We start from the raw sequence: 25,524 nt of genomic DNA, 5'->3' as shown, positions 1-25,524 counted from the left end.
GAAGAATTTTCCAGTTTATTGTGATCCACACAGTCAAAGGCTTTGGCATAGTCAATAAAGCAGAAATAGATGTTTTTCTGGGGCAGCACAGAGTAGAACAATAAATCACAGTTGTTAACAGCTATTATATATATTTAATGAAACTAAATGAAGTAATGTTTATAAAGTGCTTTACACAATTCCGAGCTTATGGTAGACCCTACATAAAATGAGCTTCCTTTCCCCTAAGTGAGTTGTAAGGCATTGGGATTCTACATTCTGTGGTTAAGACCTCACGAAGAATAGGAGTCTATACTGCTGAAGTGTTTGTTAAATTAAGCAGACCAGGTGTTGGGTCCTTTGCATTTTCTGGGCCCGTTTGCAAGTCTTTCTCCAACCTCCTCCTCTTAGGGAGAGCCCATGAGGATTGTTTATCGGATGCGGGGGCTGCTGGGGGATGCCACCGAGGAGTTTATCGAGTCCCTGGACTCCACCACAGGTACAGCCTTCCACAGATGCCGCTGCACATCGGGTCTGAGGTTTGGGACCAGTGGCAGTTCACCTTCTGAGGCTTCAGGGGTGTTCGGGGCAGGTACTCTAGGAATTCTCTTCAGAAGTAGGGGCATCGTTTCTTCTCTGAGGAAAAATACAGTCATTTACAGCCTCGTTTGGATTCCTCTGGTATTGAGGGTGGGTGGGAACTTAGGGAGGAAATGAAATTTGCACCAGAGAAGCTCAGGTTTATTTATTTAGGGCTTTTTTTTAAGGTGGTTGTAGTGCTTATATTTTCACATATTTGAATAAGCAATTTTAATTAACTTGAAATTTAAAAAAGAGCCATCAGGAGCAAGACAGTGTAGTTTAATACCGAATACTAACCCCCTTTATTGGAAAAGAGAAGAGCTGTCAGCCTGCACGAGGGCTGTGCTTTATTCCGGGCTTCACCTCCGTTTTTGCTTGGCTTCCCTTCTCTCTCAGATGAAGAAGAGGATGAAGAAGAAGTGTACAAGATGGCTGGTGTGATGGCCCAGTGTGGGGGCCTGGAGTGCATGCTTAACAGACTGGCAGGGATCAAAGATTTCAAGCAGGGACGCCATCTTCTAACGGTGAGTCGGAGGCAGTAAGACAGGACCAGCCCTCCTCTTCTGGAGGGCCCCTCGTGGACAGGCTGGCCGCTGCCATTTAACCCTAGGGGGCAGCATGGTGCCATGGACCAGTGCATGCCAGGGACCAACCTGGCCGTTGCCCTGGCCCTCCACACCTCAGGGTCCCTCCCGCAGTGCTCTCTTCCTGACCACTCCGCCGGAACACCAGTGTGAGAGCAAGCCTTCTGCTTGCTTCTCCAGTCACCTGTGGACACCAACGTCTAATTGTCTGTCCACCCAAAATTGCATTTGTGTCAGTCATTCTTAACGTTATCATTATTTAAGTGGATTTTGTAAGTAACTAAGTTTTTGGTAGGATTTTGTTTGGTCATTCATCCAGCTATCTCGTAAGTGAGAAGTAGACGATTCTAAAGGCACCATGCATATTGCACTATTATTTTCCACCTCCAGGGGACATGAGAACATATATTAATTCTTATACCCATGCCTTAGATGAGATACATGGTTCAGCGCTCCCGTGGGTCACGAGCTTTAGGACCTTTCTGTTTACTGTCAGTTCAGGGTCTGAGTTAGTACTGGAGTTTCACCCAAGGCGACCGAGCATCGCCTGTTCCACTAGGAATTGGTGTCACTGCCCTGAGAGGGGCAGAGACAGACCCAGCCCACGGGAGCTACTGCTGGAGAACTCTGCCATTTAAGTGCCAACCTGATAGGCGACCCCAGCCGCCGTGTCGTGTCTCCCTCAAGAAACCTCACCCTCCTGTGTATTTCAGGAGTGTCTGCTGGTGGTGGCACGGCCCCTCTGCCCTTCTTAGGGCATCTGTTTCCCGCTTGTCCCCACCCCTTCGTCGTCGGGTGCTCTCATGGGTTCCGACTGGCTTCTCTTGCCAGGTGCTGCTGAAGTTGTTCAGTTACTGCGTGAAGGTGAAAGTCAACCGGCAGCAGCTGGTCAAGCTGGAGATGAACACCTTGAACGTCATGCTGGGGACTCTCAACCTGGTAGAGTGCGGGCTGCAGAAGCTGAGGGATGAGCAGGGGTAGGGGAAGACATCCCACCCTGCCCCAGATGATATGGATTGGTGACCTTTGCAAACCTCCCATCTGTCTGACCGATGGGCACAGAGGCTTGAATTACGCAAGCTGCCCCTTAGCCCCCTGCTGGCTCACCCCTGCTGCCGCCACAGCACACAGAGCATTCTTGCTTCTTTCCTGAGCTCAGAAGCAGGAGGAAGGCAGTCCCTGCAGTAGTCCTGACTGCACCCCAGTGGGGAATTGGTGCCATTCACCTCGGGGCGACCAGAAGGAAACCACACACACACCCCCCACACACATGTAGCAGTACACACATTCACACACACACACACACACACACACACTCGGGGCGACCAGAAGGAAACCACACACACACCCCCCACACACATGCAGCGATGCACACATTTCAGACATGCACGCACACACACACGCACACACTCGGGGTGACCAAAAGGAAACCACACACACACCCCCCACACACATGCAGCGACGCACACACGTGTGCGCACACACACATGGGGCAACCAGAAAGAAACCACACACACACCCCACACACACATGCAGCGACGCACACGCGTGTGCGCGCACACACACACATACACACTCGGAGCGACCAGAAGGAAACCACACACACACCCCACACACACATGCAGCGACGCACATGCGTGCGCGCACACACACACACGTACACACACACACACTCGGGGCTACCAGAAGGAAACCACACACACACACCCCACACACATGCAGCGACGCACACACGTGTGCGCACACACACTCGGGGCAACCAGAAAGAAACCACACACACGCCACCCCCACACATGCAGCGACGCACACGCGCGTGCGTGCACGCACACACACACACGGGGCAACCAGAAAGAAACCACACACACCCCACACACACACATGCAGCGACGCGCACGCGCACACACACACGCACTCAGGGCAACCAGAAAGAAACCACACACACACCCCCACACACATGCAGTGATGCACTCGTGCGTGCACACACACACACACACGGGGCAACCAGAAACCACACACACCCCCCACACACATGCAGCAACGCACACGTGCGTGCACACACACACACTCGGGGCAACCAGAAAGAAACCACACACACACACACCCCACACACATGCAGCGATGCACATGCGCGTGCGCACACACACACACACTTGGGGCGACCAGAAAGAAACCACCCCCCCCCCACATACACAGTGACACACACATTTACACATGCACGCACACACACACACACACACACTTGGGGTGACCAGAAAGACAGCGCACACACACATAGCAACACACACAGACACACACACACCCCCACACACATGCAGCGACACACACACGCACGCGCGCGCACACACACTCGGGGCGACAAGAAAGAAACCAAAATGTTGTTTCCACTATCCTCAAAAACACACACTGTGTCTGTCTCCCCACGCATGCCCATGCACACACTCACACATGCACACACATGCGTGCGTGGTGTGTGCACAGATTGTCGGGAACACAAGGCCATGAAGAGCGCCCTGGAGAAGGGGCCCCGTTAGCGGGGCGTGGCCGCAGCCGCCGCCTGCATGTGACTGGCCCCCTCCCGCAGGCGCTGGTGGCGGAGCAGGAGAGCAAGGACAGTGGCGGCGCCGCAGTGGCCGAGCAGGTGCTGAGCATCATGGAGATCATCCTGGATGAGTCCAACGCCGAGCCCCTGAGTGAGGACAAGGTGGGTGGGGCCGGTCTGTCCATCCACAGGCACCGTCTCGTTGCCAGCCACTGGCTTACTTGGGTCTAGCTGTGTCAGCCAGGAACAATTGAACCTTCGCAGCTGGTAGGAATGGCAACCATTCCTGATGGTGACGTCATTGCATCGAAGCCTGAAATCCACGGATTCAGAGGAAACAAAGCGGCTGGTCCAGCTGATAGACTGGGGCCTTAGTGCAGCGCCTCATTTCACAGTTGAGGATGCTCCAGGCCTAGAGAAATGAAGCGAGCCGTTTGGTATCATACAGTTGGTATCATACTGTATAGTTAGACGCCTAGAACTCAGGTCTCCAACTCCCAGTTCAGTTTCTCTCCACTTGGTGCACCTGTGTATTCCTGTGGTCTTATGGGTACTGATGTTTTGGCTAGAGAGAGGACCAAATGAATACCAGGGAGCCTACATTGTCTTGGGGAAGGGAAAGCCTGTGTTGGTGTATTTTGACCACCTGTATGGGTATATTTGACCACTAATGATAGAACCAGCGCCAAAACTTAGAAACTAATTTTTGAGGTGGAGCTCACACTGTTGATGATTGCCCAGGAAGTGCTGAGACACTGCTCTTCTGAGGCTACTCCTGGGGCCTCTGATGGAAGTGGAGAGCCTTTCAGGGCCAGCTGTCGGCTGCAGCCAGAGTCCCGGCCGTGTCAACAGGCCTTCCATCCTTGCTTCTTGTAGGGCAACCTCCTCCTGACAGGCGACAAAGACCAGCTCGTGATGCTCTTGGACCAGATCAACAGCACCTTCGTCCGCTCCAACCCCAGCGTGCTCCAGGGCCTGCTCCGCATCATCCCGTACCTCTCCTTCGGGGAGGCAGAGAAAATGCAGACCCTGGTGCAGCGGTTCGCGCCCTGCTGCAGCTTCGACAAGTACGCGGCCCAGGCCCAGACAGCTCGCTGGGAGTCGCCGGGAAAGCCCTGAGCCGGCTCTGGGAGGCTAAGGGAGAATCGCCTGAGTTTTTGGCGGACTTTTGTGTACCAGCCTGGCCTTCTAGGGGATTGGCCTAACTGGGGAGGCAGAAAGGGAAAATATTTTGTGTTAAAGCAGCAGCTGGTGAGGCAGAGAAGGCGAGCTGGGTGGAGGGACTCAGGTGTGCAAAAGCAGAGAAAGGGAGAGAAGGTTGGGAATTTGGGGAGCGTGGCAGGGAAGAGGGAGCATGGCAGGAGGCAGGTGGGGAGGTCTTCTGTTAGGCTCAGCAGTTGGTGCTGTAGGGCTTTGAGGCTTGTGAGCCGGGAGAATGACATGATCGGCTTTTGTTGCTCCTTCGCACTCTGAGGGTCTTTGCTTTTTCCTCCAGGTATGATGAAGATCACAGTGGCGATGATAAGGTCTTCCTGGACTGCTTCTGTAAAATTGCAGCTGGCATCAAGAACAACAGCAATGGGCATCAGCTGAAGGATCTGATTCTGCAGAAGGGAATCACCCAGAGTGCCCTGGACTACATGAAGAAGCACATCCCCAGCGCCAAGAAGTAAGCATCGCGCCCGCCTTCCCTCTCCTACTTCCTTCTCTCCTCCATCGTCTGGGCCTCCCTCAGCCTTCCTCGGGGTCGCCCTCCCCTTCTGGAAACTGTCAAGGCGGCCATGCAGCCCTTGGGGCTGTGGGAAAGGATGGCAGTTTGTTGGCTTGTATTTCAAGTACTCATTTCTTTTGTAAAGACTCTTTATTTGGCTGTGCTGAGTATTAGCTGCAGTGTGCAAGATCTTTAGTTGCTGCATGTGGGATCTAGCTCCCTGACCAGGAGTTGAACCCGGGCCCCTGCTTGGGGAGCTCAGCGCCTTAGCCGCTGGCCCGTCAGGGAAGTCCCTCAGGCGCTTACTTCTCCCGGTTCTCAGCTAGGCTGGATGGTCTGCTGTGACTCCTGGGCCCCCTGCTCGGGGAGCTCAGTGTCTTAGCCGCTGGCCCGTCAGGGAAGCCCCTCAGGTACTTACTTCTCCCTGGTTCTCAGCTGGGCTGAGTGGTCCGCTGTGACTCCTGATGGTATGCTTAAAGGTGTGGTCATGTCTAAACAAGCCAGAATCACCGACCGGTTTCTGGGTGGCCTTTGCCTCTCTGGCCTGCTCATAAGCCTCTTTGCTTTGCAGTCTGGATGCTGACGTCTGGAAAAAGTTTTTGTCTCGCCCAGCCCTACCGTTCATCTTGAGGCTTCTTCGGGGGCTGGCCATCCAGCACCCTGCCACCCAGGTGAGTGGCCAGCATGCATGGGGGCCTTATTCTGGAGCAGGACACGCCGTGTGAGGGAACCACACCCTCTCTGCTCATCTCCCACGGCTGAGTGAAGGTGACCGTCTCGATTAGCCTTGAGCTGGGAACTGCCCTAATGTATGAGAGTCCCAGAGTAGGCGGACTCTCAGAAGTCACCTGGCCCATCTCTCTGTGTGCAGAGGATTAAGTTACATTTGTGCTCTCCTCATTCAGCTCATTCTCATGTGGGGCTTCGTTACCTCCTGGCGCAGCTGAGCAGTGTGTGTGAGGGTGTGGCTGGCCAGGGGGGTGAAAGCTGACTTCTGGCCACAGTCCCCGGGACGTTTGTAACACCATCACCGCCAGCTTCTGCTCTGTGCTGGCAGCCGGAAACTCGGTTCGCAGGGAGGCCCACCCTGTGCGCCGTGTTGCTCATTCCTGATAGTCACTGGGTTGAGATACCTGTTACTCTCACAAATAATAATTGACCCAGACGGGTGGCCAGTCTGGATTACTTTGTTTTAATTAACCTATTATTTTGCAGTAACTAGATTCAGGTGCAGTTGTTGAGAAATATTACAGAGACGTCATGTGCCGTCTTTACTTAGCTTCTCTCAATACTGCATCTTGCAAAACTGTAGTAAATCATCATAGCCCGGGCGTCGGCATCCACGCCGTCAAGCTTCAGGACCGCTCTGTCACCACAGAGCTCCCTCCCGTGGTCCTTCTCAGCCGCATCCGCCTCTCTGGGCAGCCGCTGACCTGGCCTCCATCTCCCTAGATCTGTCCTATCTAGAATGCTGAGTACAAAGTGGAATTAAGCAGCGTGTGACTTTGGCCTTTCTCACTCAGCACAGCTGTCTGGCGTTCATCCTGACTGCCGTGTGTGCCAGGGGTCTGTTGCTTCTCGTTACCGAGTAGTCCTGGTGCGGACTCCCCGTGGCCTGTTTACCCGTCACCAACTAAAGGGTCGTTGCCGTTTTGAGGAGATTGTGAATAAAGCGGGCTGGCTTCATGTGTAGGCTTTCGTGTGAGTAAGTGTTCATTTCTCTGGGTTAAGTGCCCAGGACTGCAGCTGCATCAGCTTGTGTAGCGGTTGCATTACTTTGTTCTACAGGTAGCTGCCAGACTGTTGTCTGGAGGGACTGCGCTGCTCTGCCCTCCCCTCGGCAGGGTCTCTGTGGCCCTGCTCTGTCGATCCTTGCCGGTGTCTGGGGCTGCACTGTTCTTTGTTCCAGCCATGCCGACAGACGGAGGGCGGCGTCTCATGATTTAATCTGTTTCTCTGACGGCTGATGACACTCACTGCACATCTTTCCAGGCCTTCATCCCTCTTCAGGACCAGCATTGCCGTATTTTTGCCCCACTTCTAGTAGTAGTGTCTGTTTTTTGATGTTGGGTTTTGAGAGTCCTCAGGGCTGCCTTTTTGTTGTGTTGTTTCCACATTCTCATTTAGTGATGTTTTCTGAAAACTCATTCTAAAAATGTGGTTAATTGGCCACAATAAAGATCTTCCATATGCTTCGCTCAGATAGCTCTTGGTTTCAGCTTTTCTTCAGTTCAGTAGCAATAGTCACAGTCAGTGCATCTTTATGGATGACTCTTCCCGCATAATCGTGTCCACCATTTTCCCCGCGTCTTTGTAGCACCGTTATTTTGAATGCGGATAAATCAAGGGACAGAACTGTAATTTGACCAGTGGCAACACGTGGACTTGAGAACTCTGGTCAGTGGGTTCAGGCTTCTTCTTAGTTACTAATTGGATTCTTTTTTAAAATAAGGCTTCATCTAGGTAGATGCTTGGCATTCCTACTCTTGACCACTCACTCTTCTTCCACCACGAGTGTGTGTGGTGCCTGTCATGTACCTGAGCTGTGCTAGGCTGAAGCAACGTTGGCAGATGAAACAGTCCCTGTGTGAGTCCTCCAGAGCTTGCTCTCTGGTGGAAGATAGAGCCCAGGACATAGGTATCAGAGCAAATACTGGTATCAGGGGTAAATATGCAGTGGGGAAGGGGTCAAAGGAAAGGGGATTTCTAAGAGGAGAATATGATGCCTGCAGAGGCTCAGAGGCAAGAGAGCTAGAAACGTTCCAGGAACTGAGAGCAGTTCCAGTCGGGGGAGGCCTGGCAAGAGTTGGCGCTGGAGACATCAGCGTGGGTCCACATCATGTTCCCCAAGGAGAGCAGTGTGTGGTGTCTCCCAAGGGTGGTGCCCCTGGCTGTTCCCTGGAGGACGAATTGCAGGGCGGTGACGTGGGGGCGTCAGAGTCTGGGTGAGAGCCCCTGGTGGCTGAACTCTGGTTAGTGAGGTGAACAGTGAATGGGTTCCACGGAGATCTCGGGGGCAGAGTAAATGGGGTTTGGAGATTGACTGCACCTGGGCAGTGAAGCAGCTGGGTGAACCAGGAACTCTGCTTAGTGTCTGGACTGGGCAGCGGGGGTGGTGGTGCCATTGAAATTGACAAGAACTCGGGGGTTTGGAAGTGAGTGAAGGGAGGGGAGTCCGTGATACTCGATTATTAGTGTGTGGTCTGCCCTCCTGACCAGAGTTTAAGCTTCGGGCGGGCAGGGGCATCACGTGCATGGGTGTGCACGCACACTTGCACAGTAAACACCCCGCATGTACCTTTCAGTAGGCTGTTCAGCTACGAGTTCAGCGTTCAGAGTTGTTGAGATGTGAGCTAACGTGTAGTTGTGCTGAAGAACAAAGTGGACGCGTACGTACCTGCTGTGAAGCTCGATTGGTGAGCTAATGACTCGGGTTCATTGCTGAACTTTCACGTCACAGATTGACTTAGATTTCGAGTGAGTGTCGGCTCTGGAGTGATTGGTGACTCGGGGAGTGGCAGGGCCTCACAGCGAGCAGACCAGACCCGTCTGCCCTTGGCGGGGCGATGTGCTTACACCCCTGTGGGAAGTGTGCTGCTGCCGCGTAGCAGCTGCCAGCGTTGTTAAGCACGGGGTCTTCCGGTTTGCATTTGTTTCTAGGCTCTTTCTCTTTCCTACTCTCACGTGTGCTTGTGCTTCTGGAATACTCCAGTTGAGAAAACACCTGTGCTCCTGGGTTTGGTGGGCCTGGGGGCCCGGATGCAGCGTGCAGCCCAGCCCCCGTCAGCGGCGGGGCCAGCCCTCCTTGGTGCGGTTGCTGAGTTCACCACTGAGGCCTTGTCAGATGCCGCTTCTCTGGAGCGTCTGACCTGAGCCCCGTTCACGTTCCCTGTGTTGGGTGCTTTACCTGATTTAGTCATCACAGCGACCCTGGCCTGCCCCCATTTTGTAGGGGGTATTGAGGACTGCAGAGCGTGGTGACTACTCGGGTCGGTGGCAGAGTCTAACCTCCATGTCCAAATCTCTCGAAGCGTAAGATCAAAGGATCCAATCAAAACCAAACAAACGACGTGAGACTGTGCCCATCGTGCTTGTTTTTCTCCGACCTTGAGGCTCCTGAGAAGAACACTTGCCTGTGTACTTGGCCGTCAGCTCTCTGGTCCTGTCTTGGCAGGTTCTGATTGGAACCGACTCCATCACAAGCCTGCACAAACTGGAGCAGGTGTCCAGCGACGAGGGCATCGGGACCCTGGCCGAGAACCTGCTGGAGGCGCTGCGGGAGCACCCGGACGTGAACAGGAAGATCGACGCGGCCCGCAGGGAGACCCGGGCCGAGAAGAAGCGCCTGGCCATGGCCATGCGGCAGAAGGCGCTGGGCACGCTGGGCATGACGGTACCGCCCGCCGGGGCCCCGCCTGTTGACGGGGGGCTCTAGGAGCCGGGGTGGGGCGTGCTGAAGATGCGGCTAGGGGTTGGGCGGTGGGGGGCAAGGCGCCGTGCCGGACGCTTCGCTTAGAGACGTGGCTCTCACTGCGCTGCAGAGGCCAGATGGCTCAGATTCACAGCGACGTTAGAGATGGGGGTGGCCGTTGTAAGGGGTGGTTGTGAGCCCCCTGTGTGGGTCTGTGAGGTTGACATTATACCCATTTTTCAGATGAACTAGTTGGGGCTGAGAGGTGCAGTGAGCAGGCCAGGGCACATAGCTGATACGTGGCTGGTGGGCGTTTGAACCCAGGTCTGTGTGACACAGGGGCTCTGGGCTCTCCTCACTCGCCCCCTTGGAGGAGGCCGCAACCCTGTGAGGCCGTCTCCAGCCGGCGAACTCTGTCAGCAGATTTAAAACTCTCATGGGAACAGTAAATGAATCATGCACTGCAGCCCTTAGCAGTCGAGGCCTGGTCTTGCTGGCACAAAGAGGGGGCCTTTCTGGTGGCAGGCGGCCACTGGCCAGGGTGCCAGCCGGATGGTTTCCTCTGCTTCCGTGGTTCCTGTAGGGAGAGAAGAGCAGGCGGATCTGGGTCTGCACCCTCATTAGAAGCCACCCGAAGAGGTTTCCTTTCAGCGCAGCCGTCCTTTCCCCATATGTGGAGGGTCATCGTGCTCCCGCGTGTCCTGGGCCCGTGGGGAGGGTGGGCGGCAGCCCTGTCTGACCCGTCCCCTGGGCCCCCCTTGCAGACCAACGAGAAGGGCCAGGTGGTGACGAAGACGGCACTGCTGAAGCAGATGGAGGAGCTGATCGAGGAGCCGGGCCTCACGTGCTGCATCTGCAGGGAGGGCTACAAGTTCCAGGTGCGCTGCTGGGCCCCGCCGGGGCTCACGTCCGAGGACCAGCCGTCCTCTTCAGAGGCAGCAGGCAGACTGATCTGAACAGGCTGCAGCAGCACCAACTGCCGCTCATTGAGTCAGGCCCTGTGCCCAGAGCCTTTATGTCAGCTGAGTAACTTTTATCTTTAAACGTGTAATGAAGAGCCCTCATCTGTGGATGAGAAAACAGTACCCGTAGCAGAGGCAGAGTTCTAGGCCAGTTCAGAGCTGGGGCTGTTAAAAGACACCATGCTGCCCCTGTTCAGGTAACCTGGCAAGAAGGTCAGGACCTCAACTTTCTCGGCACCACCAGACTGGCTTTACCGCCTGGGAGCAGAGCAGCAGGTGGCCAGTTTGCTGCCCTGAGGCCTCGGGGGTGCCCTTTTCCTCTCCAGCTCGAGTTGACTTCCTTGCTCCCCAGCCTGCTGACTGGCAGGCGGCCGGGGCTCTAGGCCTGTGAGTCCTGGGGTGACACAGGCTCCATAGGGCTTTCTGGTCAGTTTTGAAAAACAAGCGACTTACCGAGAAGGCAGGTGAAGGCAGCAAAAAGGAAAGGACGCTCAGTCTTGCGTTTCTGCCCCTCTGTCCTCACAGCACCCACCTTATTTTGGTCGCTCCCCACAGTCCTCATCTCACCGGGGCTGTGCCCCGCCGAGTGCTGACCAAGTGGCTGCAGGGCTGACTGTCCCATACTCGTGAGCACAGCCCCTCGTAGGAATACGGCCCCAGGGTTCCCTCTGCTCTGCTTCCCCTCCTTCCAAAGCCTGCCTTGGAACTCCTCCTCACCTCTCCTCCTCTTCCCTTGTCTTTGCAGCCCACTAAGGTCCTGGGCATTTACACCTTCACCAAGCGGGTCGCCTTGGAAGAGATGGAGAACAAGCCCCGGAAGCAGCAGGGCTACAGCACCGTGTCCCACTTCAACATTGTGCATTACGACTGCCACCTGGCGGCCGTCAGGTGGGCCTGCTTCCTGCGGGGCAGCTCCCACAGGCCTCCCCAGTGTGCACTTCTTCCCAGACCTGGGGGCCTTCAGGTGGGCCTGCTTCCTGCTGGACAGCTCCCACAGGCCTCCCCAGTGTGCACTTCTTCCCAGACCTGGGGCCCTTCAGGGGAGCAGGCAGCTTGCGGGAGGCCCCGGCCTGGGTGGGGTTGGGGCTGCCAGCCCTGAAGTTTTAATTCTGTTCCTTAGGCTTTGGGAAGTAGGGTGTCCTGCCTTTAGCCATATAGGCCCCAGAAGCATTCCTGGGAAGATGCACTTGACTTTTGGCCCAGGGCTGGTGAGAGCAGGCTTGCCTACAGGAGGCTGTGGGGCCGGCATTCAACATCTCGTGGTCACCAGTGGCTGCTCCTCGCCAGAGCCAATAGTCACTTGTCCCTGCTCTCCTCCCAATCCAGGCTGGCTCGAGGCCGGGAAGAGTGGGAAAGCGCCGCCCTGCAGAACGCCAACACCAAGTGCAACGGGCTCCTTCCGGTCTGGGGGCCCCACGTCCCCGAGTCAGCTTTTGCCACCTGCCTGGCGAGGTGAGTGTGGAGCATGGGGCATGGTGGGAAAGAGGAGGTCGGGACCTCCCTGGTGGTCCAGTGGTTAGGGTCTGTGCTTTCACTGCCAAGGGCACAGGTTCAGTCCCTGGTTGGGGTACAGAGATCCCACACGCTGTGTGGTGTGGCCAAAGAAAGGTGGAGGGGGTTTCCCAGGAGATGGAGGAAGATCAGCCATCAGCTCAGCCCTGTCATCGGAGACCCACGTCCATCCTCACTTGCTCACGGGAGCTGCCTGGAGCAGGGGTGACTCTGCTGGGAGGAGCCTGCATCCTCAGCACTTGGGCCCCGGGAGGAATCTCTGGTTTTCTGCTGCCTGCCCTTCTTTCCTGATCTTAGGACTCAAGACACAGGATCCCTGACTTGATCCTCGAGGCCAGAATTTCCCAGAGTTGACTTTTGTTCCTCTGAGGTTTAAATAATGAAAATAGCTTAACGGCTCGGGGAATATTGGTCTCCTTTCAAAGCTGCCCTTGTCCTAAAATCCAGAGAGGAGCAGCGGAGCCCTCTTTGAGGTCCTCATCCCTTACGGGTGCCTAGGACAGTGGTGCGCGTCCCGAGTCCTGTTGTTGAGCTCAGGGACCAGGTGCTCGGCAGTGAAGATGATGCGGGTCACACTGGGCCACATGGAGCTGCTCACCGTGCGTCAGAAACCCCGGCCCAGGGCTGACCGGGCAGAGCAGGGAGATGGTGACGTGCATTGATGCAGAGAAGCCTTTTTTTTTTCCACGGGGGTTGCATAGATGATCCTTACGGATAGGTCACCTTGGCAGAGTGGATAAGCCCTACTTTTCTTCTTCGGAAATGTGTTTCCAGTTGTGGGCACAGTACGTTCTGTGACGTTAGTCTATCAAGGAGTGGGTCCCCAGACCAGTGTGTTCTCATCAGAGCTTGGAGAACATCTCATTTAGTGAGAGCAGAAATGAAAGGGTGCCGTGCTCGTCCCCCAGCCCTGCCCCGTCCTCTGCTCTCCCTGTCGTTCCCTGTCCGCCGTGTAACCTTCCCACCTATCCGGCCGGCGGGGGCTCTGCCTTCCCAGCGGGTCTTCGCTGTGAAGCTGGCTTCCACTTCGCCATCTGTCCCCCTTCTCCCAGGCACAACACTTACCTCCAGGAGTGCACGGGCCAGCGAGAGCCCACGTACCAGCTCAACATCCACGACATCAAGCTGCTCTTCCTGCGCTTTGCCATGGAGCAGTCCTTCAGCGCGGACACGGGCGGGGGCGGCCGGGAGAGCAACATCCACCTGATCCCGTACATCGTGCACACCGTGCTCTACGTGCTGAACACGTGCGTACCCCGCCCGGGCCCCGGCGCGCCGTGGTCTGTTCCAGAACTAGCGCTGGACCCCGGGCAGCTTTACTGAAGCAGGAACGTTTGCCTTTTTGGAGTCACTCAGGAGGAAGCGGTAGACACAGCTTTCTCCAGAGCAGTCTCATCTCCCTCCGAGGGCCGCATCCTAGGATTGGCCTTGGGCCGGAGCGGGAGCAGGGAGCGGGAGAGGCCAGACTATCGAAGCTTCTGCTTCAGCGTAGCCCCAGCTTCAAGACTGTTCCCTTGGGTCGGGGGCCCTGGGTCACGGCCAGAGCAGACAGGCTGTTCCCGGTGAGGTGTCGCGGCTGGAGGGCAGGACCACAGGCTGGTATCCATAAGTGCAGACTGGACTCGCTGCCCCTGTTTCCAGTGAGTGAGGCTCTGGCAACTGTGAGGGGAGAGGGCTTGTTTATCTGGGGAGGGCTGCTGAGGAGAAAGGGAGCCCGGGAAGTAATCCAGGTATCCTCACCCATGTGTATACTGGGAGCGGTTAGGTGTCCCTGAGAGGGCAGAGAGTAGTCAGTCGTTCTGTCTTGCTTTCAGAAGCCAGCTGAGAGATGGAATGTGCTCAGCTCCTCGATTTGATTGACATGGTTTCACGCCTTTGGGCCCTGTCTTCTAGTGAGAGTCTCCCGTCCGTGGGGCAGGTGCTGGCAGGTGGGGAGGCTGAGTCCAGCCCACCCATGGCAGCTGCACTCAGTTTAGGCAACAGAGCCATCGTTCTCTTACCCTTCCTGGTCTTCAGCAGAGTGATCTTCTTCCCTCCCATTTCCCCATGAGGTAGAAGGCCGCTCTGGAGACGGCAGTCTTCATTGTTAGAGAGGCGCTGGCGGGTCTCCACCCATCATGACCTCACCCGCTCAGCTGTTTAGACCAAGGAAGCAGCCTGCGTTGTTGACAGCCTGAGCGTTCCCATCACCCTCGTGGTGCCTCAGGCCCAAGCAGTGTTCCCCGCCCCGGCCGTGGGCCTCTGAGGGGCCCTTGTCTCTTCTTGGCAGCCATGAGGTGCCAGGGGCTGCCCTGTTCTCTGGGGAGCGACGCGGGCCTGGAGAGACCGCGTGCTTTGCCTGGTGGAACAGAGCCCGTGGCCTCAGGCATCTCTGCGTCTCCCACGCCAGATGCACGTAACTCGTGCTCCGGCCCCTTAGGTGGGGACAGGGTGCCTTGTGTCCCGTTGTCTTGGTTACTGAGGGCTGAGCCGGCAGCCACACGGAGAGGCCTTGCTTCCTTCCTCCACTGGCTCATGGTGTGTGAGCTTGGTCGGGGGGCTGGTTGAGCAGGGTTCACCACCGTTGTATATGAAGGCGAGTGTGTCACACGCACCATGAGCCAGTGGACTTGAGCGGGCCCTGCAATGGCACGAAGTTTCTGGTTCCCGATTCTGAGTCTGGTGGCCCCACCTGTCCCACCACGTTCCATCCGTGGAGCGGAAGAGGGCGTGCTGTCCCTGCCGTCCCCCACCCCCCACCCCGTGCAGTGTCCGGCAGTGCCATCTGCAGACCTGGTGGCCTTGCGTGCGTGCCCACTAGTGTAGTGGTTTTATTTCCCTCCACAGAGTTAGGCCAGGGTGGCAAACACTCTGGGTCTGAGAGCTCCATCCTGCTCGAAAGGGGAGAGTGGCCTCCCAGGGCCCACCCAGTGGCTTGCAGAAACTTCCTGGCCGAGAGAGTGGGGATCCACGCTGGGGAGGCCGGGCCAGGCGGCCTGGTCAGAGCCCGGTCCCTCCCTTAACACGAGGTGGTAGCTGTCTCCCTGTGTTGTTGCGAGGATCGAACGCGATAACCTCAGCATGCACCTGGTGGTGAGGTTGATGATCACCATTGTTACTGCAGTTCAGACAGGCACGAGAGCGAGAAGCAGGGCTCGCTGGAAGAATCTAGTCTAACGAAGGAGGCGGGGCAGGAAAGCCTTAAGAGAGCGAACCAGAGCAGCCGAGGAGAGACGCTGGGGGCAAATGCCGATTGCACAGTTAGCTGTGCTGAGACTCGTGGGGTCGGGGGCTGTGGGCTCAGTCAGAGACTCCAAACTGGTGACTTGAGTCACGTCACCTCACCGCCCAGGCCTTCAGATACCCTGGTAAAGAGGTGCTGGCTGTCACCTTCAAGGGCCATCAGAACACAGATGGTGGAGGGTTTGTGAAGGTGCTGGTCACATGCATATTGGAGTTGTGTGGAGCTGGACTGGGGGTGGGGCAAGGAGGATGCTGCTGAGCAGGACTTGGAGGGGCGGGCTGCTCTGCTTGGAGAGGGGCGGGAGGGGCTGCCCGTTCAGGAAGCTTCCCAGCGGGACACCGAGCACACCCTCACCCCTCCTGCGGCTCGGGCCTGTGTCTGCCCCGCTCTCAGGGTGTCCCCTTTCTTCCAGAACCCGAGCAACGTCCCGAGAGGAGAAGAACCTCCAGGGCTTTCTGGAGCAGCCCAAGGAGAAGTGGGTGGAGAGTGCCTTCGAAGTGGACGGGCCCCACTATTTCACGGTCCTGGCCCTGCACATCCTGCCCCCGGAGAAGTGGCGAGCTGTCCGTGTGGAGATCCTGCGGAGGCTGCTGGTGACCTCTCAGGCCCGGGCAGTGTCTCCAGGTGGAGCCACCAGGTCAGTACTCGCTTTGGGAAGCATCTGCTTGGGAGATTGTTGCCTGGGCTCTGAAATCCACTCTGGAGGACTGGCTGAATGTCGGGTGCTGAGAGGAGGCAGCTCGTTAGCCTTTGGTCGACCCTGACCCCTCTCAGACTGTCTCACCGAGAGTCTCGGCCTGATGGCGGGCAGGTGCCAGCTGCCTCTGGGGCAGGTATTCAGCCTCTAGAAGTGGAGCTGGGCTCACCTCTGGGAAATTCCTCAGGGAGGAAGCCAGCCAGGCACCACGTGAAGCCTCTCAGGAGAAGAGTTCGGGCCGGCGGGCGGCTGGGACAGGCAGCCCGGTTTTCTGCATCTTGCTATTCCCGGCTTGAACTAGCCAAGCCTCAGGGCTACGTTCGGGGAGCTTCTTTTCTGACATTGAGAACGCACCGTCTCTCTCCTTGCTCACGGTCCTCTCCCATCTGCCCCGCCCTGCCCACGAGCCTGTCCTCTGTCTCTGCTACTGGCCACGTCTCGAAGAAGGGGGGCATTTCAGGAAGGAAGCGGTCTTCATTTTCATGACTCTGTGCTGTGATTTGGGTCATCAGGGAGGTGTCTTGAGGGAAACAGCTGCAAATGATAACATGGATTGTTGGGCCTGCATGGATTGCTGCACGCCAAGTGGGCCCCGTGACACGGCTCTCAGCCCGGGGTGGCCCCAGCCATCTGCACGCTCAGGCTGCAGAGTAGGGTGTGGATTGGTGGCTTGCTTCTGCCCCTTGAAGGAAACCTGCTTCGCTTTGGGGAGTATCTAGGATTCGAGGGGACGTTTCCAACAAGGGCACAGAGGAGGAGCTTTTAGGCCCCAGTGGTGACGTACCAAGTGGAAACAGCCATGGGCCGGAATTTGCGTACCTGGTGTCTCCACCTCTGTCAGCTCCGATTTATCACGTCGCTAGCTGTGGGCACCTCATGGCCCAGAGAGCATGTTGGAGCTCTGCTGGTGGATCCAGCCTGCCCCGGCCTCTGTTAGAGTCCTCCCTAGCCCCCGCTCCCATTCCAGACCAAGCACTACCCAGGGTTTCCGAAGAGCCTGAAGCATTAATAGTTAGCTCGCTTTGTTGTTGTTCAGGGATCGCTCAGGAATCCTAGCCCGTAGCTCGCTTCTAGGAATCAGAAAGTTAGATGTGGGAGGTACTGAGTTGTGGATAAGCAGGCTCGGCCTGCGTCCATAGCGCAGAGTGGCCGTTCACTGGGCACAGGCCCTTGGTGACAGGTGTGAAATCCGAGCCCATAGGAGCTGTGTGGCTTTCACTTAGGAGACTAGAATTCATTACTGTCCCAGGCAGTTAAGGAAAAGCCGATTTGGTCACAGCTTAATTAGGAAATCCAGTGTGAGCTGGCTCATGAGTTGCCGTTTCTCTGTAGCAGTTTAGTCACCTTCACTAATGAGCCTTAAATAATTAAGTCAGGCAGGGCCACCCCGGATTCCTGCCACCAAAGCAGAAGAGCAGCGCAGGCAGGGCGTGGGGGCGTGAGCGGGGTGGCGGGGCAGTGGGACTCCCCCAGGAGGGCGTGAGGGGCCCCTGGAGGGCGGGGCAGTGCTGCCCAGTGGCTTCATGCTGAGTCCGTTGTGGAGGGAGGCGGCTGATACACAGAATCTGGGAGTTTGCATGAAGCTGCTTTCTCCTGCGGGTTTCACATTCAGGAAAAGGAGTCTTCTGCGAGCATTTAAGCCTGGGACGCTCCTAGACGTCCATCAGAGCCTCCTCTGTTGCCGTCTGCCAGCGCACAGACCTGCGGGGCGAGAGCTCTCGCCCTGCCTCCAGGCCCACCCCACAGCAGGCCTCCCTTATAGAGCCAGCATGTACAGGCGCTGTGGGAGGGGAGGAGGCGGGTGCTCTGGAGATGCTGGGGGTGGCGGGGGTACAGGTAGCGAGCTAGCGTTTCCCGAGTGTAGGTGTGGCTGGCCGTCCTGTGCTGGTTAGTCCCTGCTCACGAGGCCCACATGGACAGTGTGCTTTCAGCCTCTTAAATGAATAACACCTGTGCTTGTTTTTGAGTCTAGCATTTATAAACACCTGTGCGTGCATGCACACACATTTTAGTACTAAGTCTGGTCCCTTTGGCTGCAGGCTCTGTTTCAAGGGGTAGACTCCCCATGACAAGGGTTTCTCTAGCCTTTCCAAACAACACCTACGCTAGATCTTGGGTCGTAGACACCGAACCCTGGCACCGGCACTTCACCCCCTATGCAGAGAGGGCTGGCCTTCCTGGGCTTCACGGCGGCTGGGCCTTCCAGAACCATCCTGAGGCCCAGGGCGTCTGTCGAGGAGGCAGTGACCCTGCTGCCGCAGCAGCCCTGGCCTTCCTGGCTGGCCTCTAAGCCTGAACTGAGTCACTGGCCTGGGTGACAGTGATGCAGCTCGGGAGCCCAGGGGTGTGGCGAGCAGCTCGGGGTTACTCCGGGATTTAGGAGGTGTTGGGCGTTTGCAGCTCCCTTCCCAGGCATCACTGTTGCTCAAAACCAGCTTTCCACCAGCTTCTGTTTTTCAGCACGGCACGTGGTTGATAAGTTACTGTGTGTGGCTAGTTGGGGTAAAATTCTCCTGGTGGGAATGTAAGGACTGAAGCAGAGCCTTTGTTTCCTCCCTCACTTGCTAGATCCCGTCAAGTTTGAGAGCATGTGTGGGGCTGAACCCAGGGAAGCGCGGGCTCCACCTCATCTCTTGGGGGCAGTAGCGTGTTGGCCGCCGCGCTGCAGCTTCTCTGCCCTTCTCCCCGACTTGGCAGGGTCACGGCTGAGGTGCCGTGCACGGGACATCTTGTGTGGTGAATGAGCCATGGACCCCAGTGCCTCAGGAGCTCTGGCCCCGGCTGCTTTCCTCTGAGAAGATGGCTGAGGGGGGCTGGATTGAGGGGGCATGACTCCCAGGGCCCTTTCCTGCTCGCAGAGCGCTGGGCCCTCTCCTGCGAGTGTCCTCCTGGGTCTGAGGTCTGACTCTCTTCCAGGCTGGCGGACAAGGCGTTGAGGGACTACTCAGCATACCGCTCTTCCCTCCTCTTCTGGGCGCTCGTCGACCTCATTTACGACGTGTTTAAGGTAAGGCGGCCCCTGGGAGCCTGGCTGGGCTTGGCAGGCACGCGGACGTCTGTGTGGCGGCTCTGGCCCTGCCTTGGCCTCCGCCTCTACTAGCTCCCCGGAGAAATAGGCTGCGCCCGCCCGCCATGGGGAGGGTTTCCAGTGGCCTAGACCCTGTCTGTGACTGCGTTTGTCCCCACGGCCATTCCGTTCCTGTGACCCCGTCTGCTGCTGTTGCAGAGCCTCTTCTTCAGACAGGTGCCCCTCCCCACCCAGCCCCACAGTCACCCTGTCGTGGTTGCCGTCACCCTTTCTTGGACCAAGTCCGTTGCCTGCTGTGAGTGTCACTTATTCCAGCCCAGCTTATATTAGCTTGGCCAGAAAGTTTGTTCCATCAGATAGTGCGGAAAAGCCCGAATGAACTTTCGGTCACCCTCATAATGGGGTCCCTCCCCTCTGCCTTGAGAAGAGGGGGTTTATGGCTGACTCCTTCCGTCATCTGAGTGAAACAGCTCGGTTAAAGCGTGTTGGCGAGCCCCTCTCCTGGGGACGTGCAGGTGTCGGAGGAGAGAGCGTGTGCCTGTCGAGGCTCATAGGTTCCCAGGACTCGTGCCTAAGGGGGGCTGCGAGAGGAATGGCCGGAAGCGGTGTTGCTCCTGGAAGCAGAATGAGTCCCCCAGAGAGAAAGTGGGTGTGGTGGGAGGGCGCACTTCCTCCCTCCTCGGCTGGGCCCCCGCTGACCGCCCGGCCCGTCTCCTGCTGCTGCTTGTAGAAGGTGCCGACCAGCAACACGGAGGGAGGCTGGTCCTGCTCTCTGGCCGAATACATCCGCCACAACGACATGCCCATCCACGAGGCGGCCGACAAGGCCCTGAAGGCCTTCCAGGAGGAGTTCATGCCAGTGGAGACCTTCTCGGAGTTCCTCGACGCCGCCGGTCAGTGTCCAGGGTTTTCATCTTCATAGACCATGGTGGTGGGGGGGGGGGCTGGCCGTCGCTTTCATCTTCATACGCGGGGAAAACAGGCGAGAAGCAGCCTGTGGGCCACCACCACGAGGTCCGGGAGAGATGTCTACCTGCCAGGCCACCGGCTAACAAGATGCAGCCGTGACATGGGGCTCAGTTCAGCCCAGGCACTGTGTTCATCGCTTCCCCAGTACGCAGGGCAGCCGGTGTGAGGTGGAGCTGTGGTTATCCCCATTTTACAGGTGGGATAACGGAGGCTTTGACGATTGAACAGGTTCCCAGTGGGAATGCCTGGAAAAATCACTAGAGCCCCTTTGGCTTCCTGACTATTTACAACAGTTCACAGAATTAACATGGAGCCTGCCTGTCTTCCTCCTGCCTCTTGGGGATCCAGACATCGTGTCACAGCTGCCCCCTGGGGAGGTGTGGGCGATACCAACTCTGATTCCTGAGATAAATAGTATGGAAGGAGAGCAGAGCGCGTCTCTGCTCGTAGGCACAGGGCAGCACCGCGAGCTGCCATCCCACGAGATGTCCTCAGACAGGTCCTCACCCCGCTGGGAAAACTGAAGTCCAGTGCTGTCTCTGGTGTACAGGTTCTGTGGGCAACAAACCTGCCATCCTAATTGCAAGCATTAAAATTTGTTTGATTTCCTGACGCAGCAGGTGACAGCAGGAGGAGGGGCCTTGGGCTGGTGCTGAGGAAACCCACCTGGAATGAAGGCCCCGCGCCCCCTGAGGCTGTGGGCACGGCCGGCCTTTGTACGGTGGGTCTCCCAGAGCCAGAGCGCAGGGCTGCGCCTGCCTCACTCCTGTGAGCTGGTTCCCTTTTTGCCTGGTATTTATAATGGGAATCTTGTCAAGTGTAAGAGCCTGTCGAGCTCAGGCCTCCGCCGGCATTTGCCAGGCTGGCTTCCGGGAGGGAACCGCTCGAGCGTTGGAGGGTGCTCTGTGGAAATCCCTCTCTCCGCCCGCATGCAGTTCCCCCCCGCCCTGGCCCGCCTTCCGGGTCGGCCGTCTGTCGAAGTGGCCCCGGGAGAGCCCTGCTGGGCGCACCTCTGCGGGTCTGCTGCCCCCCAGCTGTCTTGCCACCAGGGCTCGGCCCTGCTCGCCTCTTTGTTAACTTCATGTCATGCTCTCAGGAGAGTCTTTTCAGCCGAGACGCTTCACTTTGGCTGCACTCTTTGCTCTTCGTCGGGAATCAACCCTGACCGAGAGCAGGTAGCCTTGTGTCTGTGTCCTTAGGACCCAGCGCCATGCCTGTTGTCCAGGGGTCTGGGGAGCATCTACGGAATGGCAGTATGAATGGCAGTCTGAGCCGGAGGAGGGGGTGGACACGGGAAGGAGGGGCTTCGTGTCAGCCCCGGGCAGGGAGATCAAGGCCCGGTCAGGCGGGGCGGGAGCCTCTGCCCCTTCCACTCCGAGCGCAGGCGTTCACAGCCCAGCTTTATTGCTTTGTTCAAACTGGTAGAAAGTTTCAGAACATCAGACACACCCTCTTCAAACGCAAGGACAGAAACACCTTCCAAAACCAACAAGTACCGGTGGGAGCCGCTCTCCTTCCATTTGCAGGGCTGCTGGGAGACACTTCTTTCTGTCTGAGCATGGCCAGGCCCGCAGGTTGACAACCCACGCTGGTCAAATGTGAACCTTGTTTGTGAGGGACAGGCAGGGCTGCAGGGGTCCCGATGCTGTGCCCACGGCGCTTTCCTGAAGTGGCCTTGTCTGACCCCTGGCCCCTCCTGTGGCAGTGGAGGGGACGGAGCTCCTGAGCTCTGGCCTCTGCACCAGGCCCTAGACCCAGGCTTGAGTCCCACCCCCGAGGGCAGTGGGGCTGGCCTTTCTTGGCCCCCGGTCCCGCTGAGAGATGCTGAAGGCTGCAGACATGCTCTCCTGAGACCCCTTTGTCGTGCGCTGCGTCACAGTGGACTTGCAGGCTCCCTGCAGGGCCCAGGGACCCAGCTTTAGTATCTCCACTCTTGGGAGATCACGAGCTTGGTGCCCCTGACCAGTGAGCGAGAGTTTGCTTGGTGACTCTCTCCCGGTGTCTCTGGGCTCCGGTGAGCAGTCGGTCGGAGCTCTCATCGAAGGACCGTGTGTTCTCCACAAGGATGAGGCCGCCGTGACGGGCTGGGCTGTGCGTGCCGCGGCTAAGCAGCCCCCGCCTGTTTTCCAGGTCTCTTGTCAGAAATCACGGATGCAGAGAGCTTCCTGAAGGACCTGTTGAACTCAGTGCCCTGAGCCCCACGCGGAGAGCAGTCGACAGAGACGGAAGCTGCCTGCCTGCGCCCTCGGCGTCCCTCCTCCCGCGCCATCCTCTCGGGGCGCCGCGTCACTGCTCCCCTCTCCCTCCCTCCTCCTGGAGTGGCTTGGGATCTTAGGCTTCCTGTTGTATCTCGTGTGTGTGGTGCGCTAGCTCTGAAGTTCTGTAACCCAAGCTGTCGAAGGACTTGCACATACCTGGGGGCCATGCCTTGTCCTGGCCCGCTGAGTCCCCGCGTGTGCACGTGTTGAGAAATAAACGAGTGACTCCATCCCCGTTGGAAAGGAGGGTGTTGCCTGTGTTCGAGCCCCTCCTCGGCGACGCTGGCCAGTGCGTCTCCTTGGCTGCGCGGCCTCTGGCATCGGCAGGGAGCTCTGTGTGCGTCACGTTCGCGGTCTCTTCTTGGCGCCAAATGGAGCCTGTCTGTTCTCAGCCAGCAAGTTGGGGCACCTCTTGTGACGGCTGTGATCGTCCCTGAAATAAATAACGGCTTCTTTTTCCATTGTTTGGGCCCACAGAGCTGAAGCCCGGAGACGCATGATTTTCTAGTCCCCAGCCAAAGGTGGGCTCAGCACAGTTGGGCGCTGGTCTTTCTGTAGCAGAGGGTGTTTGCTCTGCAGGGTTGCCACGCTGGGAGAGGCCTGGGGCACACTTAGAAGGGTGAGGAGCTGCCCCTTATGAGCGCCTTCTCTGCCAGGCCCGTGTGTGTGTCTTTTTTAGCGGCCCTGCAGGAGGGCGCTGTGAGCCTGCCTCACTTGCTCAAGGCCCACGGCTGGTCGCTGCTGGAGTGGAGGCCTGTGCCTCTGAGGCCGTGTCCTGAACCGCTGTGGCAGTTGCCTCCGGGGGCCGAGAGCCCTGCTTCCCCACATCGGTGGGCAGCAGCGCTTTCCTAGAGGCAGCAGGGCCCCGTGAGCTTCTCCCCAGATCCCAGGGCAAGGCCAAGGACTGTGGGCTCGCGGGGAGGGAGAGCTTGCAGTGGCTGCCCCCTTTAGCCCCCTCTGGGCCGCTCTGCCTCCTGCCTCGCTGGTCTCGATGTCCACTTTGTGTGGCTCCCCGTTGAGACCAGACCGTTTGGGACAGAAGGCACACCTAGGAGTCTTCAGAGGACTCCCAGAGCCTGGGCTGTGGCCCCCGCCCGAGACCCCGACCAGGCACCACAGGCAGGCGTGAGTGTCGCCAGGGAGACAAAGGTGGTTTTTTACGAGAGCTGGGCTGGAGGCCCTGGCAGGCAGGCACGAGTGTGTGCTGAGTGCGCGGGGGGTCTGGGGGAGGGGACAGCGTTAGCTTGGCATCAGGCACCCACGCCTTCACTCACATCTCAGCTCTGCCCCACTGGTGCCCCCACACTCTCCTCCCGAAATGGCAGCGTCGGTCCCTACAGGGTAGGATGGTTGCTGGGTTTACGTGAGTTTACTTGCTGCCCTGTCGTAAGGAAGTGACTGTCCTTATCACTGATGAACTCACTTGTAGTCTATAGAATCTTGGCTTTAATAGACTCCGCGTCTCAGGTGGGGTCCAGATACTTCTGGCTTTGAAGGTGGATGATAGGCCTTGGTCACTTCTCACCCCGAGCACAGCGATTTCATTCCCTCTGGCAGGTCCATCATCTCCTGCTCCCTGGTCTGTCCCAAGAGACCTCCCAGGTCCACGCTGCTGTGTGGAGCTGCTCTTATGTAACCTCTTAGCCGGGACTGAGCTGGAGTGGCCGCATCTGGGCCAGCACGCCCCCGGGGGCGCGGGGGAGGGTGCGGGGTGAACAGGCAGGACGGGACCTGCACGCTGGGCGCCATCAGAGGCCGAGCCGTGCGTGTGGACACGCCTCAGCCACAGGCTGACCGAGCACCTTCGGGAGCTCAGCCATGGCTTGGTTCCTTGGGCCGGCAGGGCTGGGGTCCCCAGAGCTCTTGATGAGATGTTCACTTCTTTTTCTCTGCCCTTTACTTTTTGATTTCTCGCAAAGGCCTCAGAACCTTGGCCCAGGCCATCAGTTGGCATCAAGCCCCTTGTTTGATGGTCACAGCTTTTCCTGGTTTCTTCCCGGGGTGCTTTCCAGGGGCCGCCTCAGTCACGGATGGCTGGCTGGCACGGAGGCCTTCCTGGTCTGTGACGGGTCGCAGGTGGGGCCCCTGGCGGAGCTTGGGCTGGTGTGGAGACTGGCCGAGTGTGAGACCTCGGCTCCCCCAGCCCACGTCTCCCGAGGGCAGTAAGGATGTGAGGTACCGGAGGAGCTGGCCCCCTCCCGTCCTGAGCCGTTTTCTGGGCTGACTGCTTCGTGGGTCCTTGTCTTTCTCAACAGGAGACCCCAGTGAGGGGTTCAGAGGACCCCAGGCTGGCCCCGCCTGATAGTGGCTGCAGTGTGTAGGGCCCTGGAGTCCGCCTTCAGCAATAAAGCCTGAGACGGTGTGAGCCCCTTCTAGAGCAAACGGCCGAGGCCTCGGTGCTCCTCGGGCGGGCTGCGTCTTCTCTGGCCCCTGGCCTCCCGAGTTCAGTGCTCTGCTCTGTGGGGGGCCGTGTGGGGCTCAGGTGCCCCCTGTCCCCCCACGAGGCCCCTCTGTCTGCCCCCACCCTCAGTTCCATTGGCGGGGACGCCAGGACTCTTCCCGTTGGCATTCCCGCGTCAGCCCCACGGGTGGGGGCAGGCATTCCGCCTCTCCCCGGTCCCAGGTGAGGAGATAGCCGCAGAGGAAGCGGTCTGCCTGCCGGGAGTCGGGGCAGATGGGGTAGGACTCCAAGGCCGCTCCCGCCTCGCTTGCCCGTGTGTCCTCCGGTCTGGACTGTCCCCTTGGCGCGGGGCGCCGTGTGGGTTGCCGAGGGCCCAGGGCCACACCGACCGTCTGAGCAGTGGAGCTGAGACCCTCGTGAGCACGGGGGCAGCGGGTCAGCGCAGCTCCACCGCTGACCCGCCAAGTTGTCACGGCTGTCCTGCTGGTGCTGCAGCGAACGCCAGTGGAGCCTGGCCCTGGGCGCGTCCTGCTGCTTTGGTCGGGCGGGCCCCGGGGGACTGGGGGCCAGCCAGAAAGGGAGATTCCCTCTGCCGTCTGGCTTTGAGTTGCAGCCTGGCTCTGGCCTCTGCTGTCCCTCTGCCTGCAGCCCTCAGCCTGCCTCCTCCC

The 25,524-nt window shown here is 58.1% G+C and overlaps 1 protein-coding gene across 3 annotated transcripts in view; it reads left to right on the top strand.

Annotated features, from left to right (window-relative positions):
- UBR4 (ubiquitin protein ligase E3 component n-recognin 4) overlaps positions 1-22,911 on the top strand; it is a 131,626-nt gene extending 108,715 nt beyond the window's left edge. For 2 of the 3 annotated variants that reach the window (XM_040229415.1, XM_040229416.1), the window contains 16 exons: positions 391-478; positions 958-1,085; positions 1,977-2,084; positions 3,727-3,846; positions 4,561-4,751; positions 5,180-5,353; positions 5,967-6,066; positions 9,570-9,788; positions 10,571-10,684; positions 11,514-11,656; positions 12,095-12,220; positions 13,333-13,527; positions 15,916-16,140; positions 19,117-19,207; positions 19,959-20,121; positions 22,328-22,911. In XM_040229415.1, coding sequence (XP_040085349.1) covers positions 391-478; positions 958-1,085; positions 1,977-2,084; positions 3,727-3,846; positions 4,561-4,751; positions 5,180-5,353; positions 5,967-6,066; positions 9,570-9,788; positions 10,571-10,684; positions 11,514-11,656; positions 12,095-12,220; positions 13,333-13,527; positions 15,916-16,140; positions 19,117-19,207; positions 19,959-20,121; positions 22,328-22,392 — 2,250 coding nt within the window. In that variant the 3' untranslated portion in view covers positions 22,393-22,911. Of the gene's footprint in view, positions 1-390; positions 479-957; positions 1,086-1,976; positions 2,085-3,726; positions 3,847-4,560; positions 4,752-5,179; positions 5,354-5,966; positions 6,067-9,569; positions 9,789-10,570; positions 10,685-11,513; positions 11,657-12,094; positions 12,221-13,332; positions 13,528-15,915; positions 16,141-19,116; positions 20,122-22,327 lie in introns of all 3 variants that reach the window. The other variant, XR_005719112.1, reaches the window with a different exon arrangement.
- Positions 22,912-25,524: the final 2,613 nt, after the last annotated feature.

This window comes from Oryx dammah, unplaced genomic scaffold, assembly GCF_014754425.2.
Source record: "Oryx dammah isolate SB20612 unplaced genomic scaffold, SCBI_Odam_1.1 HiC_scaffold_27, whole genome shotgun sequence".
Taxonomy (NCBI): Eukaryota; Metazoa; Chordata; class Mammalia; order Artiodactyla; family Bovidae; genus Oryx; species Oryx dammah.
This window is presented reverse-complemented; position numbering and strand designations above follow the sequence as displayed.